At 33.5% G+C, this 21,607-nt stretch overlaps 1 protein-coding gene across 4 annotated transcripts in view; it reads left to right on the forward strand.

Moving 5' to 3' along the window:
• The window catches only part of LOC150094796 (uncharacterized), a 36,083-nt gene extending 15,033 nt beyond the window's left edge, over positions 1 to 21,050 (forward strand). For 3 of the 4 annotated variants that reach the window (XM_090411464.1, XM_090411463.1, XM_090411465.1), the window contains 2 exons: positions 18,370 to 18,543; positions 20,076 to 20,420. In XM_090411464.1, the coding sequence (XP_090267590.1) occupies positions 18,370 to 18,543; positions 20,076 to 20,145 (244 nt within the window). In that variant the 3' untranslated portion in view covers positions 20,146 to 20,420. Of the gene's footprint in view, positions 1 to 18,369; positions 18,544 to 20,075; positions 20,421 to 20,551 lie in introns of those variants that run through there. The other variant, XM_090411466.1, reaches the window with a different exon arrangement.
• Positions 21,051 to 21,607: the final 557 nt, after the last annotated feature.

Here is a 21,607-nt window from a genome sequence, read left to right on the forward strand (position 1 = left end):
TCTGCCTGTAATGGTTTTTTGTCAATTCATTAAATTTAATAGATACAAAGAAGATTTTCTTTTTCCTTACGAAACTGTCAAATTTATCCCGAACACCCTGTATGTACTATGCTACTTTGAGCTAAGTTAGTCGATGTCTTACGGCGCTAGTATTGTTTTTCCTCCCAAAATCGATTTTTTGTCTAGCAAATCGGCCAGAGAACACACGCAGTTAAAACTGACAAAAGAAAGTGTTGTGTAGTGCTGTTCACTGTGTTACGGTGTGGTGTTGTTCCCTATAGTGCAGCGCTTCCCAAACTGTGGGCCGCGGCCCCCTTGAGGGATGTAAGTTTTGTTGAGGGTTATTTCACGAAAACAAATTTAAAAAACATTTTAAATTTGTTTTCGTGAAATAACGAAAACAAATTTAAAATGTTTTAAGACTAAATAGTTTTTTTTAATCTTAAAAGAAACGTATTTAATTTTTCTTATTTATTATTTCTTTTTTGTTATTTTTTATATTTTAATGGAAAAAAATCACACATTGGCAGGTTCATAAATTTTGCTTCCTGCGTATTTCGGCGCTTAATGAATATTAGTAAATATATGCTTATTCATATAAGTTTCATTTCAAAGCAGAAATCTAAGAATTGCAGTTTCAAATATTTCACCTCATATTGACTTTTTGTGTAGCAGTATTGAAACACATCCATCACATTAAATTGTTATTAACCTTCTTTTGTTTTTAATTCGTTCTTTATTGCTAATCATTTTACGTTTCACGTGCTTGTACTGCAAATGTACAATAACAATATCTCTATCTATATAAAAACACGAGATAATGTGCCATGTCAAATGTGTATGTAAGATGCTAAAAATGTAATATTTTGCATTTGATTTTTGCAATATTCGCTGTGTATGTTTTGTATTGAATATAAATACAATAAATATTACAATAATAATATATGTCTACATTACAATTTTTTTTCGAGGGGAGTGAAATATTTTAATTTTTTCAAAGGTGGCCCTGACATCCAGAAGTTAGGAAGCACTGCTGTAGTGTAGTATAGTTCCCGCGATGAGTCTTCGGGGTTTCATGTAATTATAATAATATATGTATAAACTAATACAATAGTATGCTAGTGATTACAAAAATAAATAACTTATCTAACCCGTTTATCCCCAAAGGGAGTGAGCAAGGCGCCATTTTTGCTCTTGCTGTGTTCAAAAAGTTTGCGGGGTGTTAATCTATACTCTTAGCCATCACTGATAGCTGGTCAAGGCTATTACAATCTCCTACGATTCTTCCACTCACAATACACAACTACCTTCTCTCAAAAACAAAGTGATAAAACAGAAACACAAAATTTATTAAAAACCTTACCGAGATTATCAAAGTCAGAAGCTGAAATTATAGATTCCCCCATTACAAAAACTGAATGCAAAAATACTATAAAGTCCCTGTCACTACACAAATCTCCAGGACCTGACGGTCTCACGGCGGAATTTTATAAAGCTTACTACCCCCTGTTTGAGACACTATTTGTGAAAATGCTGAACGAAATACAGAATTCGGAAAGCATCCCAGAATATTTCAACCTCGGTTACATAACACTCATACCAAAAAATAAAGACACCACAAACAACGCAAACTCACAATGGAGAGGCATTACACTCCTGAATACAGACTATAAAATCTTATCCAAAATCATATCACAACGAATTCAAACACACATACAAAAAATAATATCAGGATTCCAAACCTGCGGCGTTAAAAACAGAAAAATAGAAGATAATATTCTGAAAGTTAGATGCATATATGAACACTACCAGGCAACACAACAACCATGCCTGTTGGTAAGTCTGGACATAGAAAAGGCCTTCGATTCGGTTAGTCACCAGTACCTGAAAGAAGTCATTAAAGCTGCAGGTTTCGGGAAGAAATTTCAAAACTTAATGTCAAACATATACAACACTGCACAGTCACGACTCATAATCAACAAGAAACTGTCGGCACCTGTTAAAATTGACTGCTCGGTCAGACAGGGAGACAGCCTATCTATGATCCTATTTGCTCTTGCTTTAGACCCGGTGATACGAGCGATATCGGGACATCCTGGCATAGCGGGTACTCATATAGGAGAAGAAGGTAAAACAAAAGTACTAGCCTATGCCGACGATGTTACGTTAACGCTAACCACAGCCGAGTCCTTCACGATTGCTTGTAATGTATTTAAATCTTTTGAAAAGGCATCCGCATTAAAACTCAACTTTCATAAATGCCACGCGATGTTCGTCGGCAGGTGGGCAAATAAGCCAACCGTGCCAAACGAAATTAAAATTAATGAACACCTCCCTCTTTTAGGAATCACCATAGGGGACCAAACCCATCATAACAAGCAATGGGAAGTAGCTCATAACAAAATTACTAAAAAAATTTCACAAATGAGACCCAGACAACTATCAATTAGAAGCAGGGCAAAAATATGTAACCAGCTCTTACTATCAAAAATATGGTACCTTGTAGCCAACATTAATTACAATGGCAACGAAGTTGACAAAATTCACAGAGAATGTGCAAAATTTATTTGGGATTCGAAATACGAACCCATACGAAGGTGTACAATATTTCATGATATAGAAGCTGGAGGACTTGGTTTAATAAATGTACATTTAAAAACTCTAAGTGCAAGAGCAAAAATCATAGAGAGAGCTTACTCGGAACACAAAGCATGGAGTGCATATATCATACACTACATGCAAAGAATAATGCCCCACCAAATAATTTGTTCTCTTCCACAATCGAATGGCAAAATACCAAAAATGTTCATTGAAGTTGCGGAGGGGTACAAATTCATTAATAATCATATAGCAATAAAAGATTTCCTCAAAATGAAACCAAAAATTGCACTTATCACTCTCACGCGAGCAGTTATACCACCACCACAACACCGAGAGTTTGAAAAAGGTAAAATTAAATTATCCAATGTACTCAAAAAGGCATTCGGATTACCCATACACCCGAAACTAAAAACATTTTATTACAAGGTTCACCACGCTTGCCTACCCACCAGAATGTGGTGCGCATACAAAGGTATTCCACTTCAAGCCCCAGCCAAATGCTACTTCTGCCCTGAACCAGAAACACTGTACCACATAATGTTATACTGCCCCCACACCTCTCCAATATGGAACACTGTTCAGAAATTTATAAAACACAAAGAACCGGTCACAGAACACACACTATTCTGGCTAAAGGACGGAAACATAACAATAACCGAAGCAATTGTAATTATAACAACAATGTACTCTATCTGGACATACAGATGTGACAGAATTTATGGAAGAGATACAGGCCCAGATATAATGCAAAAACTTAACAAACAACTAAATGAAATCATAACAGACACAATAAACAGAAAAAAGATAACCAAACACCAATGGCGGAAGACAGGCCTTATCTCTGATGATTTTGAAGAAAACATACAAATAATAGAAATAAAAGACCCATCATAAAGAAAAAATGAAAACAAGCCAATACAATTCATTCTGAAAGAAAAAATAATGGAATAGAAAACTAAACATATAATGTAAATATGTATATATAAGCGTAGAAATATTGTATAGTAATGAACAGATCTATTTGCATAAGAGGAAGTATATGTCTTATAATTTTCAGTTGGTAAAAATATGTTAATATTTCAATGGATGTTAAATGACAAAATAACTGCCCAAAAGATTGCACAGGACTCTAGGTGAAAATAGATATTGGGCATGTTATCATGTTGTAAAAAAAAAAAAAAAAAAAAAAAAAAATGTAAATAATAATAAATAAATAAATACATAAATCAAAAATGTTAACTGAAATAAGCATGCTATGTACTTATTGTATATATGTAAATAGTACGTAGTCTTTCACGGTACTTCTGTACTGTGAAAGACTGCGGCGTACAGCTGTCGCCATCTCATTGTTTCAGATATGAAATAGTGTACTACGATCGATTCTCTTGAGTTGGAGGATTACTATTTTATTTAATAAACAATCATTCGCATTGTATTTTTGAAAGGAATATATTATATTTCTCACGAGCATTATTTCCAGTATTGCTAGTATGATATAAAATAAAGATAGTTTATGGGCCACATTTTGAAATATTTCTGAAATTACAAATTCGAACAGCTACGTGAAATATGAATTGTGAGCATCTATGTGAACTAGAAGCAATTTATGCATTCATTTAATTACTACTTAATCAATAAACGCTACTTAATTATTTACTACACCACTGCAGTCAATAATCATATAAAATCAGTTTGTAGATTTTTAATAAAAAAAAAAAAAAATAGAAACGAAACCACTAGATAAAATTGTTATCTAGTAATAAAGAAAAAGGCATGGATGTTTGTGATTGTCTGTGAAAATACTAGTGCTGGTAGTGGACGGTAGATGGCGTTGGTGTAGATGATGCAGTTGGTGGATTGAGTGCTGGAGACGGAGAGTTGTAAAGTGCCCTCCCTCGATGAATCTTTGGATTCCTTGGAGGTGTCGTGTAATAATAATAATAATAATAATAATTAAAATATAGATATGGATTATATTAAATATCTGTATTTTATTAATGAAATGTTTATTAAATGCTACTTAAACATTTTTTTAAAAAATTTTCTAGTTGAATATTATGGAATTATTGTAATTATGGTGGTGTCTGAAAAAATATCTATTTATAGCTCCGAGATGACTCTATATCCTTGGCAGCATTTTTATTATTTTGGGTGAAGATGAATTCATGATGAAAATTGAAAACCTGGTTAATTTAGGAGTAAACACCAGTTATTATGCAATTTTAAACTCGTTACATAAGCAAAGACTTAAAATGATGGAAACGAGTACAGCTCTTGAAGATTTTGTTTGTTTTCTGTTGATGTTATATAATCTTTGTTTCATAAATCAAATTTTATAATAATACTAATGCATAAAAGAAAGGCATATGTCATTATAAGTCAGAGAAAAACATTACCAGTTACAGCTTTGAGTTTTTAAATTATTATCACTGATTATCTAGCTCTGGTTTAAGTTTTTTGATGTCCATAGGTAGGATTTTAGGTGTATGTTTTTTTTTTTTTTTTCATTTGCAAATATAATAATAACTATACGTTATTTAGATATGATATTGAATTAAGTTTAGTACTTTAGTTATATTTACGATTTAAAATTCTCATAATTTATAACTTTAAAGTTATTATGTTAAAAAAATACACCGCTCAAATAAACTCCAGACGGTGGGCTCCTTCATAATTTGGCCCGTAAACAATTGCCTGCATTGCTGATTACTCAGAGATTAGTTAGGTATTATCTCCTCCCGTGTGCACGCCTAATAAATATCTGTACACCAATTCTTGAGCATTGAAGTGGTGTTGAAATAACTGCGAGAAAAACAGTTTGATCGAGAGAGAGACAGGAAAATATATTCGCATTTATAATACGATAAACCAGGTACGTGTTCAAGAGAAGGAGGAAAGTGTATATGAAATAGTCGTATGATTTCATATGAAAATAGATACAAACATATAAAAGAACAAATAAATAAAACAAACTTGACGCGAAAAGACGTCATATCCGTCTTTTCCATGTATCAAACGAAGCTTATCTTAATAGAACAGCTCACTAGCTAAAAGACGACCAAACCAAACCCATCAGAAGCACAAACAGTGTAATTAGTTACTCCATTTAATGGAGTAAACAATTCTTAATTGGCTTACAGTTCTCCTAACAGAAAACAAATAAAAAAGAATTGTCATTTATTAACGATATCTTTTAGAACATGCGCTGATTAACTGCATGCATGGTTGTTGATTACGGGAGCATAACGTGACATCCATTTTAAGTGACAAACAAAACTATATTATATACACCAATTACAAAAGAAATCATATTAAATATGAGAAAAATCTTAATAGGAAGGTAAATTGCTGAATTGCTTTTAAATCGTTACTGACACTAACTACAGCGCCGTTAAGGAAAAACAGGCAAAAATAGTTGCAAAATACTTACATACGAAGTATATAAACATAAATGAAGGCGTAGGTTGTCCTCTTCTGTTTTATGATCTTTTTATGGCTGTCAGAGATAGTTAATTTGTTGCTCGAGACAAATATAAAATACAAGTCATGCAGCTCATAAGGGAATCATTATGGGTCATCATGATCGTCGGCATTTTTAAAACAGAATACACACATTTAACTACAGATACTTCAAGAATGTTTACTACTGGTAGTATTATATCTTCCTTCCTGATTTGCGCTTGAGCGTACATCCCCCACTTCACCGGGCAGGTGTTCGAAACCAAATTCGAGGCGATAAGGGTGGTTAATCCTTACCTCCGCAGTTGTTGGTGTGTTCTTCTAGCTGGTTTATGGGACGAAAACCCTCCACGATCTTACGAAATAGGCTAACTCACTATTCGATTGAGAATGCTTGATAAAGGGTTCTCACATTACAAACGGGATTGAAACCGGGTCTTTCCGACCAAAGGCCAAAACCAACCAAGCTACGGAGGCTATAGTAGTATTAATATATTAATAATTTAGCAGTTATGTAAATTGTCTTTTATTGAGCTCTTTTTTTTTTCTTTGAAAAGAAACAAATTTTCCACTAGAATTTCGCTTGTTCATTATAATTAATTTCAAGCCTTACAAGATTTGAAGAGAGGCAAAGTTTTGCGATACTTATATTATTGCCATAATTAGAACTTAGATACGCTAAGAACTGTATCGCTTGTTTCGTTTTATTTTATTTTATTTCTTTCGTTTTTAATTATTTTAATTATTTTTTTGCAGTGCCGTAATTGAAATTTTAGAGGGATTATCATTCCTCTTATCCATCACTCGCCTGTTATATTCTTGACTGTTTTATTGTGAAAGTAATACGTCACATCAGTCTTGAACCATGAACAAACCAAAATTTTTATATAGCGAGTTGGTTAACTTATATCTTGCATAAAGAAAAAAAAAATTTTAAGTGTATTTTAATTATTAGAGAGAACCCTTTCTTCTACAATTACAAAACTTGATCTTTCTTAGAAAGCTTTATCTAAGATGATAGTAAGTGCATTATTATTCTATTGTTCCTTTTCGAGCAATAGTGAAGGGAAAACAATGTTTATGCTAAAAGCAGTTTTTTCTCTCCCTTTAAATACACTCATGTTCATAGAAACCGCACCTTGTTGTAACCATGTTTTTGTGGTAAGTAAATTTGAATGCCTATTTGAAAAGGGATAATAACAGTAATTGTCACAAATAATGAAGACATGTAACATTTTTATTTTTGATTAATATTTGGCTCTTTTTTAGTACAAGATGTGACATAATGAGGAGATGGCTACAAATTTGCAAAATGGAGTAGACAGTGATATTTTCACTGGAAAACAAATACCAATATCAAAATTTAGTTCAACTACACAATTTTACTACCATTCAAAATTCACTTTTTCCTGTTTAGTACTTCGTGGGTCATTCTCTTGTCTTTATTACAGCTTGGCATTGGTGGGGCATTGACAAAATCAATTTCCTGATGGATGTAACTGTCAATTTATGATTCCATATCCTCATAATGGCTTGGAGTTCTCGAAGTGTTTTCGGCTTCTTATGTATTTCATTCTCCATTTGGTATCGCAAACTCAATGGGATTGAGATCTGGGCTGTTTTCTGGCCACGATAGTTGCTGAATCGAGTGTTCATTGAGCTCTAGCTCAATGAACACTCGATTCAGTTCGTACGGTAAATTTTAGGCTTATAATAGCATTGCTGTTGCCCAATGACAAGGCGCAGAGTCATCCTGAAAGATGCGATTCGTCGTTACGGTAAAGTGGGCTCTGATGATAGGCAGCAATTCTAAAATTTTCTGGTTGTCCATTCCCTGAACATTTTGTGAAATGCAAACGACAAACACCATGATATGACATGCAGCCCCAGATCATCTGACTGGCTTAGAACTGTTGACTGTTGAATTTTTACCCTGATCGTCTTGATCCTGAACTGTCTGTCTGCGTCGACGCCCTGCAGGTTAAACTTTTTCCCGTCAGAAAGAATTATTCTCTTCCACTGATCATGGGTAACCATTTGGTACTCTTTGCACCAATTAACCGAGCTAATCTCAGTTTTTTTTTTTTTTTTTTTGATTAACAAGGGCTTCTTTTTAGAGCGTCTGGCTATCAGTCCCTGTCGAATGAGTCTTCCCCTTGACACAACTCCTGTTTGTTCTTCCCAGTCCGGTTTCAGTGTAGACAGTGGATTTCTTCCTTTCAGCGGATCCGGTTTCTTTCACTTTCGACGGGAGCGGCTACACCAGATTGACTACAGGACACCCTTTTAGCTATTTCATGAGAAGAATAGCCTTCTCTATTCAAAGCTCGAATCATACTTTTTCTGCTAGGTGTTAACTTCACGATACCCAGGATATTTTTTGAAGGATTGAAGGAGATAAAGAAAATAAGTCATTCTTGGAAGTTGTATAAAGGTGTGGTGCATAAAAGAGTACGGCATGACTTTTTTGCACGGAGAGTGGTTGGTGAGTAGAATGTATTGCCGAAAGAGGTGGTGAGTGCGTATACAATGAACCAATTTAAGACAAGGTAATGATAATACTATCTCCGTTAAAATGTATCTTACTTATGACTCCAGGAGATGTTTGTATAATAATAATATACAGTATACTGGTTGTAATTAAAATTCTAAGAAAATGAAAGTAAAGTATTAATAATTGAGAAAACTTTATACAGGGTGTCCCAAAATTCACGCAAGATTTAAATTTAGCGCCATTTGTGCGGTAAAGTGTTGCCAACGAGAAAATAAAGATAGCGTGACAGCTGACAGTTCAGGATTATTAAAAATGACCACACACAGCGAAGAGAGTTCGTTGAATGGATTATGGAACAACAACAAGTGGATGCTTATTTTTCGAACAAAATCATCTTCAGCGATGAGGCTCATTTTCATCTTGATGGCTTCGTTAATCGACAAAATTGTCGCATTTGGGGTTCAGAAAATCCACGAGTGATTGTTGAGAAACAAATGCATCCACAACGTGTCACTTTTGGTGCGGATTTTGGGCTGGAGGCATCATCATCAGTCCATTCTTCTTCGAAAATGTAGCTGGTAAGGCAATAACAGTTAATGGTGCTCGCTATCGCAACATGATAATCCAGTTTTTTGTGCCTAAATTGCAAGATATGGATGTGGACGACATGTGGTTTCAACAAGACGGTGCCACATGCCATACAGCCCGAGAAACAATTCAATTACTGCATGAGTCATTTCCTGGTCGTGTAATTTCCCGTTGTGGTGAACAGAATTGGCCGCCCAGATCATGTGACTTAACGTCGTTGGACTTTTTTCTTTGGGTTTTTTTTTGAAGTCTAAGGTTTATGCCAACAAGCCCACGACTTGAAGGAGGAAATTGAGCGCTGTCAACGAAATTTAGCCACATTTATGCAAAACGGTCATGGAAAATTTCGACAAAAGAGTGCGTATGTGCCAGCAAAGCCGTGGAGGCCATTTACCCGATATGCTATTCCATGCATAACCCTATACTGTATACTTTATGAATCAATAAGAAATTACAATTTTTAATTAAAAACCTGTGTTTTCTATCAAATTTACTTCTTGCGTGAATTTTGGGACACCCTGCATAAATAACTGTCCCCAGATTAATATGAAAATCAGCTTATGAAATACTAGACTATGAACATCCAATGAAATATAATATATTAACTTAATCTAACTAAAGTAAATATTAAGTCTAAATCTATATGCTCGTTTGGTGATAGCTGAATGTAGGAAATTAAATGAGATATTGGTAAGTAAAGAAAGCCAGATGGGTAAAAATATCAAATCTTTTCGATTCAATTAATGGAGAATTTGTTAATATGAAAAGAAAAAAAACCTCTAAAAACTACAGCATGGCAAGGTAGGGAATTGATACTAAATATATGCTAATGAAAAAAAAAAAATAATACATTTAGGTTGCTTGCTTCCTATACAAAAATAAATAAATAAAAAGATAATTCATTCAGAATGCCGTTACAGTTTAGATGAAAGAACCTACATCGGCCATTCTATTTTTACGTAGGAAGGTGGTTTCCTCTGCAATAAATGAGTAATAAAAAAAGAAAATCCACTACTTAAAAGAAGAAAAAAAAAAGTGGAAATAAATAATTACCAATACTTTTAAACAGATATCGTAATGATAACATATACTACATTTCAGTTTTCATAATAAAACTTTAATGAAATGACTAATTTTGCTGTTTTAATATTAGCCTAAGACTATCTTAAAATAGTCAATCTAAGGAGAGTATAACGTCGATATTGGTATTTAAAAATGGAACAATGAAACGCCGATATTCGTAACTGAATGGGGTGAAAAGACTAGTAACCTAGATCTAATCGCAAATAGATCCAGCGAAGGCCATGCTATAAAGGAGAAGGTAATGATTGCGCTGTAGCAGGTTTATATCAAGGATTCTTGTTTTATACAGGAAAATATAAGCATTAATACGATGCAGTGTGAGAATTCAAGAAATATTGAAGAAAATATGCAGAATGCGTACTTTTTAAAGAAGAAGTACAGTTTTGTAACAATATTTTCGTAATAGAGAAAATGCGTACGTTTTCTTTCCTCGTATTTTGATAATAATGATAACAAAACACTGTTACAGGCGATAAATATTATTGACCTATTTATATGTCAACGGAACTCATTTGAAAGCGGTATTATTTTCGTGTAGTACATGTGTCTTTTCAGATATAGATTAATGATCCTTTGCAAAGAACGCATTTCGAATACATTTATATTTCAAATTTAATGATTCAAATATATATGGTCATTAACTACTTTAGTTATGAAACGACGAAGCTGCTAACGTTACTAGATGCTTGTTTTCGTAAGCAAGATATCAGTAATTAATCAGGTTAGGAGTTTTTAAAGAGGTTCTGAGGATACCTCCCCCGATACATTTCAGCAGATTTGGTATTTGGTTTTCACTCAGTGGCGCACCCAAGGGGGGAAAGGGGTCTTCCCCCCCAAAAAAAAGAAAAAGGAAAAAAAAAACATCAGAAAATTTTCCAAAAATCTTTTCCTATCATGTATTGGTGATCACTTCAGGTGCTCAGTCATAGGTCGCATACAATGCGTAGTGTGTATTCTCAAATCGTCTATTGAACCCCCCCCCCCCCAAGATTAAATCCTGAGTGCGCCACTGGTTAACATAAATCTCTTCCGCTAAGTATTGGTAGAGCTGCTGGATCATTTTCGTTTATATTTACATCGTAACTTTCCCTGTTGAGAAGCAGTACTTTGCAAAGTGTTGTATGGTGTCTGCGGTTTTCCTCTCCATCAAAAAATGGTAGACTTCTATTGACGAGTAAAATGGACGAAATTGGAATGAATATTGTTCAACCCTACTTTATTTCCGGATCTAACACCCTGTGACTTTTATATTATTCTTTCTTCAAACTCAGATTAGCGTTTGAGGGAGGAAGATTTGATAACATCCTCACAATTGAAAAAAAAAAAAAAAAAATTAAGTGTTTGTTTAACACGCCAAAAGCTGATTGGTAAACAATTACAGCGAACGGTAATATGAAATTTCAATTTCGAACAAATGACTAAACTAATACCATCAGTAGAACACTAACGATATTTAAAAAAAGCATAAAAAGTTGTAATAAGAAGTTCCAGGGAGTCGTAGAATTTTTTCTTATTATAAGGAGTTCTATAATTAAGAAGAAGGCGTAACTGATGATGATTCAAAGTCATCAGCTTGAATAATAATAATAAAATGCTTTGGTTTTCTTTTGACGTAATAAATGTTCTTTTGTTATTTAATAACACATTAAAAATAGTATAAATGGTCTATCATTAGTTAAGGAATACCAGTTCTGAAATTCTGCTAATAATATCTTTGTACGTAAATATATTAAAGATTAGCACAAAAAAAAATAAATATATAATTAGTTATAAAAAACTGTAGTATTAACCGAGCATGAATGACAACCATAATAATGCTAAATGCATCGAAAAACTGCGATGCATTATCTGTTTTGGAAGGTAGGTCGCTATCTAAATTCCTTGTTTAGAAGTTGAAGGTAGTGTTATACATAATTTACGGTGATTCAGTAATCATTCGAGCGTGCACATTAGTTCGGTTTTGTTTCGTTTTGTTTAAGCGTTTGTTCTCGAAATTCCAGCATTGACTAGTTATTCAAGGAAGCATATAAAAGAGTTTACTTCTACAACCCGGTTGTCAGTTACTAAAGTCTTGTTGGGTTTAAAATATTACAATCTCTTTGTTAAGAAGGTTACTACTACATTCTTTGCAAGGAAATGCGTTGATCCGTGAGAACGTTCCAAAAATTGCTTGTCAGTACTTTTAAAGTGCAGTCTGATTGGCATTTGATCAACGCTCTTCAAAACACAAAAAGAGAATCGGAGCCTCTTAACAAACTTAACTATGAAGACTAAAAATTTTCGACTATGGTTTCACACTCCAGAAACAACAGATCTTTATTTTGTTGTTTCGGAACAAAGATTGCTGTGTAACGCACTGAATGTATTTATATGGCATGGTTACCTTTGTTACGGTATGCACGGTCGCCGTAAGCATACCTTTCAGTTCTGTAATTGCAAAAATGTAAATTTCAAAAACATACACAAAAAAAAAAAAAAAAAAACTTTCAAAAAAATAAGTACGTTAACATTTATAAATAGTTTTCGAAATGTACTTTTTTATTTTTTTTTCAAAGACATGAAATGTTTTATAATATATATAGTTACGGCCAAGTAAGGTGGATTTTATGAATTTAATTGTGCTATAGGAGAGGTTAAACTCCTTGACAAAGAACTCCACAGTGTGCCTTGTTTATCAATATATGTTCTTTCTCTGAGCATCTTAGACGGTATGCAAACCCAGGTTCTGTTGTCCTTTTATCTTTCTCTTAGACTTCCTGTATTTTTTATTTATTTTTTGTGACTTCCGACTTCTCCTCCCCCCTCTCCCGTCCACGAAAAGTTGTAAGCCTATTGTACATTAGTACCGTGGATGGGTAAGGATATTTTTCTAGTTTTATTAAATTTTATCTGTTTTTCGTATTTTTTTTTAAAATTCGTTTTATTACATGGCGTGATAGGTAATACGTATTAAATTTCAGGGCGTTTCTTGCAAGAGACTCAGTCTTTTGAATGTCGTGATTTCATTCAAGGCCAATTCTTGAGTACATTATTTTCACTTGCTTATAAATAGAAGCTTACGTTCTTTTTTTTTTTAAATAAGCAATGAAATAAATAAACTATGGTTCTATTTCGCTTTTATTTTAAATATGTGCCATTTTTTTTGTTTTAATTATTGCAGTAGAGGCAGCCACTTCTGCAGGTATACTTAGGTTTCAACGACACTAGCCAACCTAGTAGTTATTCAATAATCTCATTTCAGCAAAGAAATCCCGAAAGGCTGGCCTAAAGGATATTTAGTTTCGCCTAATTCTTTACGTCAAGTCTTTGTCACTAGAACGCTCTTCATAGAAAAATATTGCCCTATAATGAATAGTTTAAAACCAGGAAATATCGTGCTATTTCCTCTTCTCTTTATCCACGTGCTCGAATGCACACAAGAATAGCATTGACGATAGAGGAACAGTTCCTTTGGGCGAAGCTGTCTGGCAGTTAATATATACTCTGTGTGAAACGAAACGAATAATAGTAAATTATTAATAATAGTTAGCAGAGAACTAATTGTAGTTTTACGATAAATAAAAGAATCAAAATGTTCTATGAGATTAAAATAAAATACAAAAAACAGTGCTTCAAATGCTTTTAATCCCGAGAGGGCAAGTTTGTAAAATATTTGCATAATATTTACTTGCTGCAATTTATTTATTATTATTTTTTTAAATTTAATCCGAATTGGCTTCATACCGCCACTGTATATTATTATAAAATACGATTTTACTTTTGGAAACATTAGAGTGAACTGTGCTATGGTGACTTGAATAAGTAAGTATAAGAATCAGTTATTTCTTGCGTCAACAAAATATGGTTTTTAAAGACCACATTTTAATTCAGTTTTTTTTTTTTTTTTGGTGAACATAACAAGTCTACTGGTGGAAAAAAAAAAATGCTGCCAAAAGCTTTATTTACGATGTACTATTAGCATGAGAGTGTTTCAGTATAGAAATCGAAAGAAAACCTGTTTTAAAATTGAAAGAATCTCTTCGAATCGAAATCAGAAACTTATAAGTTCATTCACTGTAAGGTAAGCTAGTGCCAACTTCGATATATGAAGATGACAACATTTTTTAGCTCTCGAAAACCAACCCCCCCCCCCTCACACCCTTTCCTCTTTTCCTTCGCAAAAGAGACGCCGTCCGCGAACGTATCCCTATTATTTAAAAAAAAAAAAAAAAAAAACTAAAATTTATTTGTAATGTTTTTTTAAAGCATAAATGATTTCTAAAAGTTTTTGTAATAAAAGAATTATTTAAAAGAAAGTAGTGCTTGTTTCACATTAGACTAATACAAATTCAATGCTTTCCCTATCTCTTAGAGAAAAAGAGCGAAATGATTCCCAATGTAACAAGCCGTTGGGTCTGATACGTGAATGGAAAATGATAATGATCATTCGTAATGCTGTCAAACGACCTTCTCCGCTAATAGCATAACATAAATAATCTGTAGCATTCGGTGCTAAAATGTAAGAAAATTTAATTTTATTGTTGATATGTGTGACTAGAAATTTAAGCGTGTGTTCTATTTTGTTTTCGCGAACTATGTCCGCAAACTAACATTCGCACTCTACACAATAAAAAAGCGCATGCTTAGGATAGTCGCCACTCTTCAAAGAAACTGAAGTTTTTATCCATCTTATCTTCTCCAATCATTCCGCGGGACTGAATAAAAAGTAATGGCAACATGTGTGGTAAGTATGTGGGATTTAATATCCCCTTAATTTAAATAATGTGTGGTAAGTATGTGGGATTTAATATCCCCTTAATTTAAATAATGTGTGGTAAGTTTTATTTTAATGACAAATAACGCTATATTATTAATTATTATTATTATTATTAATAGCTGCAAAAGCTCGCTCTACTGCTCGCATGACCGGAAGGAAACTATTTCATTTCAGGTACAATTCAGTCACATGAATTCATGTCTGGAGAGTAGGTAGTGTTTCACAATTTCTCAGGGCCAACATGCCACAAATGAATACATTTTTGACACGGTGGCCATGAGAAATTGTGAGAAAAAAATTCTTCCACTAGCCTTGCTATATAACTGCTCGTTGTCATGCGAACAGGGGGGAGTTAGGTGGAAGATTTTTTTCATCCAGCAAAATGGCCTGAGAACACGCAGTTAACAGGCATGATATATAATGGCTCACGGCCAGGGCTAGATTTAGTTGTTTGGACCATTACGCTATAATTTTTAAGAGGTCCTTCCAGTGGCGGATTAAGGATAGTTGGGGGCCCCTAGGCAAATTATATTTCTCCACTCCTCCCCCCCCCCAAAAAATAATAAAAGTTAGGTGGCAAATAAATGAAATTTCGTACTTTTGAATTTTTTTGAACTTCTAGATTTTTCTGCCTGTTAAACGGTTAAAGGATGATAAATAATAAAACTTTTTATTGTTTATTTATTTTTAATTTTTTTATCAGTTTTTTTTTTTTTTTACAATTTTACAGTTTTTTTTTTTTACTTGCACTACACTCAAATAATGAAAACACGAAAAGTCACACTAAAAAGTTATTTTTGAAACAAACATCTCACTCTTACACGATTCAATAACAAATGAAGTTAAGGAGCAACCAGGCAAAACTTCCTATCTCAGCAGTGCAATCAGTTTTCGTGACCTCGAAGCCGTCAACAGCGCCGTGTGCCGACATTGGTATTGCGGCATTATTTAAAGCGTAGATAGTGCGCGCTGTTCAATACACGTATTAAAACGTAATAATTCTTTTGAAAAAATTTTCGCTTAAAATAATCAAGATTTTTATGATGTTTACTGAAAACATTAATCTATTTTAAGACACTATAGGAAAATGTCTTGGCTTGGGGACCCCCAAAGCTTGAGGCCCCTAGGCACGTACCTCATTGCCTTAACGGGTAATAATCCTTCACTGGGTAAATTTTAGGTTGTCTATTCTATACTGAGTTTTTTTTTCTAGCTTATGCATAAATCTGGCCGTGCTCATAATTGCTTCTGCCGTAAGTAAAACCAAATTTGAGTAAATGGTGGAAAGTGATCCAAAAAAGTTTAGTATGTTCTGCATTGACAGTTCTGCCGTTAGTATTGTAAGCTTTATTCGGCATCACTTGGACATTATTGGGCTCCTGGTAAAGTTTCTTCGGACGTGGAAAATACGTTGTCATGCCCTAAAGACTGAACTCAGATTTCTTTAAGCGTATGATACCTTGCAGTACTGTGGCCCTTTCGTTCTGGGTAAGTTCAAGACGGAGTTTTGCGACGGTGTACCTCCTGTGCCACTTTCACTTCTCAATATGGTGGGAGGGGATTTTCGTATCCCGATGGTGTTCTTTAATGATATGACCAACTGCGACGTGAGTCTCCGTAGGTCAGTCAGTATAGACGAAGCCCTTTGGGCGGAAAGACCTGGGTTCGATTACCGTCAGTGACGCGAGGAACCTTTATCCGGTCTCTTTCGACTAAAAGTGATTAGCCGGTCTCATACGGAGGTAGGGATTTTTCGTCCCCCAGAATAGGCAAATCGGCCCCGTGAACACACATGGATTACAGTCATGAAAACGTCCCCGCCATATGCTGGTTCCGTGCCAGGATAAAATTGGGGGGAGGGGGGAGCAATGGTGAACTACCCTGTAAAAATCTCACCAGGAATACTTTGTGGGCAATGCCTACAAAGTCACCTACGGTCGGAAACAACTGAAAGGGAAAAACAAGTATCAACTGCGACTTGGCTGATCGCAATTTTCATAACCAGTTGGCACTTCATCCATCTATTTTTTCTTCCAGCAGTGAATTTTACGAGCTCCATTACATTCGGGATAGTAAGACCCCCTCTCCCCACACAAATATTGATTATCCTGGCCAAATGCAGTCATCCATACTACGACTGTTCTATACGGTAGTACGTCGTCCTTTATATACTTTATAAATGTCTGATAGTGCTATATTATGAGATATTGACTTACCCAGTTTATTAACGTGACCATATCTCGGATGCATTTTCGTTTTATCTTACATGTGTGAATATTGATTGCAGGGGCAGCTCGTGCACAAGCATTGCGGAACTGCAGCACCCCCAATTTTTTTCGATATATAAATATATTTGTTAATTTATTTATATTTGATTGAAATATTTAATTTTATCATCAACAATTATATACAATTCTCTTATTTTGTAAAAGAAAATAATAAAATTCATCTTGTAGCACTTAGGAGGGCGAAGGACACTAGCGGCACTGTTTTCCACAGTGTCATATTGCTACGCGCTCGCCAGCATATGCACTTCATAGTGAGATACGAGCTATTAGCGTAATGCGGCACTGTCTGTCGTGCAATTCCACTGTTGTTTGTATGCAGTTTGCGCCAGTAGTAGAGTGTTCGTAGTGCTTGTCGTGTTTACTACGTCTCTTTAAATATTTGGACATTACAGTTAAAGACATAACATTTGTATAGTAATTTTGAATTATACTAAACTGTATAATTTTATCGATAATAAACAATATTTTTTTTTTAATTTTTACCATAATTTTGATATTTTATTCAAACACGTATATGTACATACACACTGTACTTGCAGTGTGTATGTACATTTCGACAGTTGCAGCATTCGCACGATTTCAAGCCACGAGCTTCCACTGATTGATTGCGGCACACCTGACACATGACTATCCGGTAGCACTGCACGTGAATGAGTACTCCTAGACCGTTTTTCTCATTCCACAGGCTTACCACCACTTTCGTATTTTAACTGTTGATTTGTTAACGGATTAAAGGCTATTAGATCTTAATTTTTAGATAAGATAATAATTGTACGTTGTTATAATCAGAAAAGTGAGTTAAAAAAAAGGGGGGCTTGCGTCGACATAACATTAATAACAGCTTTGAAATATTCATGCGTTGTATACAATACAGTTTTCTCTTAAATTATTTCTAATTATAATTAGCTCTCTCCTGCATTCGAATTCGTGTCTCGTGAGCATTATCATTGGAAGAACTAATAGCTGCTACCTAGGAAGGTAGAAACTATTGTTGGATTTGACAGATTACTAACTGCATTCGGATTGATTTTTCAGAATTTTACTAGCGAAAAAAAAAAAAAAAAAAAAGCTAATTTATTTATTTTCTTTCAAATCAATAGCATACGCCATTTAGTTCGGAAAATGAAGCATCCTAAGAAGAAAAGACACGATAAAGAAGGAAAAAAGGTTCGAAATCTGAAACAGCTTTATCGTAAGTTGATAAAAATGAAGAAGCCAAAATCGGAAGTTAAGCGGGTACGCTTTAATTCAATAGTAGAAACCGCATACTTTGAGTAAGTACTGGGTTCGGTGTTTTGTTTAATGTTTACGTGTTAAATCCATAAGACTAAGTTCATTGAGTATATATATATACTCATATATATATATATATATATATATATATATATATATACTCAATGAACTTCATCCCTCCAGTAACCGGAGTGGTGATTACACCAAGCGATAAAAATTATTTACGATCCAAAAAAATTATAATTAGAAAATTTTAATTGATATGTATTGTAATTCAAAGATCGCACATTTTCTCAATATTTGTGATAGTGAGAGATTACACAGGCATTAACATACTTTTTGTTTTATTTTATTTTAATTTAATAAATAATATAATATCGAAATTGATGTTAATAATTGATCTTAGATATGAACCCCACAGATCATGAATATGTGTGTCCTCTAGTATAACGTTTCTAAAAAGAAAATATTGCGTCAAAAATGAATTTATGAAATGAAACCTATGCTTAACTGCATTTCATAAATAATACGCTCTGTTACGGACTAGACGTAACACACCTGCAATCGATTTTCTCTGTTTTCTGGTCTCTTTCAATGTTCTCATATTTTTTTTATTTGTGAATTTCATACCATATTTGCTTTACAGCAGATGTCACTTTCTTTAATCACGTGATCTGTGTATTACAAAAGATGGAAATTTCTCTATAATTCTTACAGTCAAAAACTGAATTACGATAAGCACTTTTTTCCCCCCATTCTTTTGAGATTCTGTCATTTGAGTAAACTTTTTGTATTGAGTAATCAATTTGGTGGTTTATGTAGAATTTTTCTAACAAGGGTAAATGTATTCCGATTTTCTTATGGGAACCTGATTTTCTTTAAATTAGCGTTTACAGAAGTTTACTATTATTTAATTAGAATATGTATTTCCTTCATTTTTTGTTTCCATATTATCAAAAATTAATATATTTTTATAAATGGACTGTTTATATTTTACTGATATACGAGGGTAATTCGAAAAGTCTTTGCAAACATGGTTTGTTTATTTTGTTATGACAATCACGACAAAGAAAGGTTTATAAGCGTACTCACCCAGCAAGCGTTTAATGTTTATGTTGTGGAATGGGCCCATCTCACTGCCATTTTCCATGTCATAAACAATAATCAAGGACAGCATTGACCGCAATTTTCGTACACGTTGTTTCGAATGAATAAGCAGGGAAATTTTTCCTGCAGTAGTCTGGCCGACCACTGCAGGAAAATCTCGATCGACCAAACCTTTTCCTCACTGTTGACATCGTCATTCAGTACATTTTTACCCACGATAATAAGCTTTTCTTGTTGACATTCTGGCACACCGGAAGCGGAAGAAAAAATAATGCGAAACACGTTAGAGATTCACCTTTCATTTGCATGTTTTGATATGTCAGATCAAATTAAAAAAAAAAAAAAATGTTAGCAAGGACTTTTCTGTTTACATCTTATTTTATAAGTCAATTATTTCCTTTAAACATAAAGATATATATATACACTGTAATATAGTTAACTTAATAGCTAATTTCGTTAATTGCAGGGAAGACCCCAAAGAGTTAAAACGGAGAAGAAAATACACGAGGCGCTTATTTAAAACAATGTACTGGTAATTTTGTGTGCTTTCAGCAATTAATGGAGCAATTCTAATTTTAGCATAACAGCCATAAACATCATTTTCTTATTTGCTTATTTGTGATCTGATTATTTGTGAAGGAGGAAAGATTTCAAATAATACTAAAACTTTCATCAAATCTACTGGAAATCATGATTTTTTAAAATATTATTTGCAAGAATAATGAACTGATATACCCAGTTATAAAAACTATTATTATAATAGTATATTTGTAACTTTTACTATTGAAATATTAAAGTATCTAAAATGTTACGAATCGTCTTCGCATTTCAGTGAATTCTATCTTTGAAATTCCAAGCCTCATAAGTCTTGCTCAATAAATAAAAATAGCTGTTTTTATTTTTCATACCTCTTTCATACACTTATTTTTATTATTTGAATAGCATTAAGATCTGACATTTGAAATTGTTATCGACTTGTTGTTGGATGCGTATACGGAGAAGATTGCAAAAGGGAAGAAGTAGAGAACCTTGTGATCTCATCGTCCTACGAAGGGAGGAGATGTTGCCTTTAAATTAAATGTTTGCACTGCTATCTATAAATAGTGCAATAGCATTTCATGACAAAAATTCAGTACAGCAAAGAAGACATCTGCCTAAACGATAATGTAGTGCAATAGCATTTCATGACAAAAATTCAGTACAGCAAAGAAGACATCTGCCTAAACGATAATGAAAAATCGATGCGTCTATAATCTTGATATACTGCGTAGAAATAAATCATTTTAAGGAGTAGAATACAGATCCTATTGACTCTCCAGTAAGATTTCAATGAGTTCAGAGAGGAGATTATTGAACCTTTTAAGGAGGATAATGTTCACTTTTCTACCAAAAGACCACTGTATCAAAATGATTAAAATACAGTATTTTTTTTCCTCATAAATTTCGTTTCTGTTTCATTTGTGTTATATACAATATAAATCTGCGGAATAATTTCAAAACAATTATATTCCCAGTCGACCCATTAGGATTGAGGAAGTAGTAAGTTCCCCACATGGACAAGTACTCTGCATTAAATAAATCAGTGCGTCCCAAACTGTGGGCCGTAAGTTTTATTGAGGGAGCCATGAAATAATAAAAACAAATTTAAAATGTTTTAAGACTAAGTAGTTTTTTTAATCTTAAAAGAAACGTATTTAATTTTTATTATTTATTATTTCTTTTTTGTTCTTTTTTATATTTTAATGGGGAAAATGACACATTGGTGTCGGTTAAAAAATTTTGCTTCTTGTTCGGCGATTAAGCCGAAGCATATATGAATAAGATATAAATATGAATATAAATAATATGAATACGAATAAGCATATGCATATTCATATAAATTTCATTTCAAAGGTATTGATAAGAAACACACACAAACAAAAAAAGATTACAAACGCAAAATCTTGAATATAAATACAATAAATATTATAATAATACATGTCTATATTACGATTTTTT

The sequence above is a fragment of the Typopeltis vanoorti genome, chromosome 21 (assembly GCF_054136105.1).
Source record: "Typopeltis vanoorti isolate ZY-2024b chromosome 21, IOZ_Tvanoo_1.0, whole genome shotgun sequence".
NCBI classification, from domain to species: Eukaryota; Metazoa; Arthropoda; class Arachnida; order Uropygi; family Thelyphonidae; genus Typopeltis; species Typopeltis vanoorti.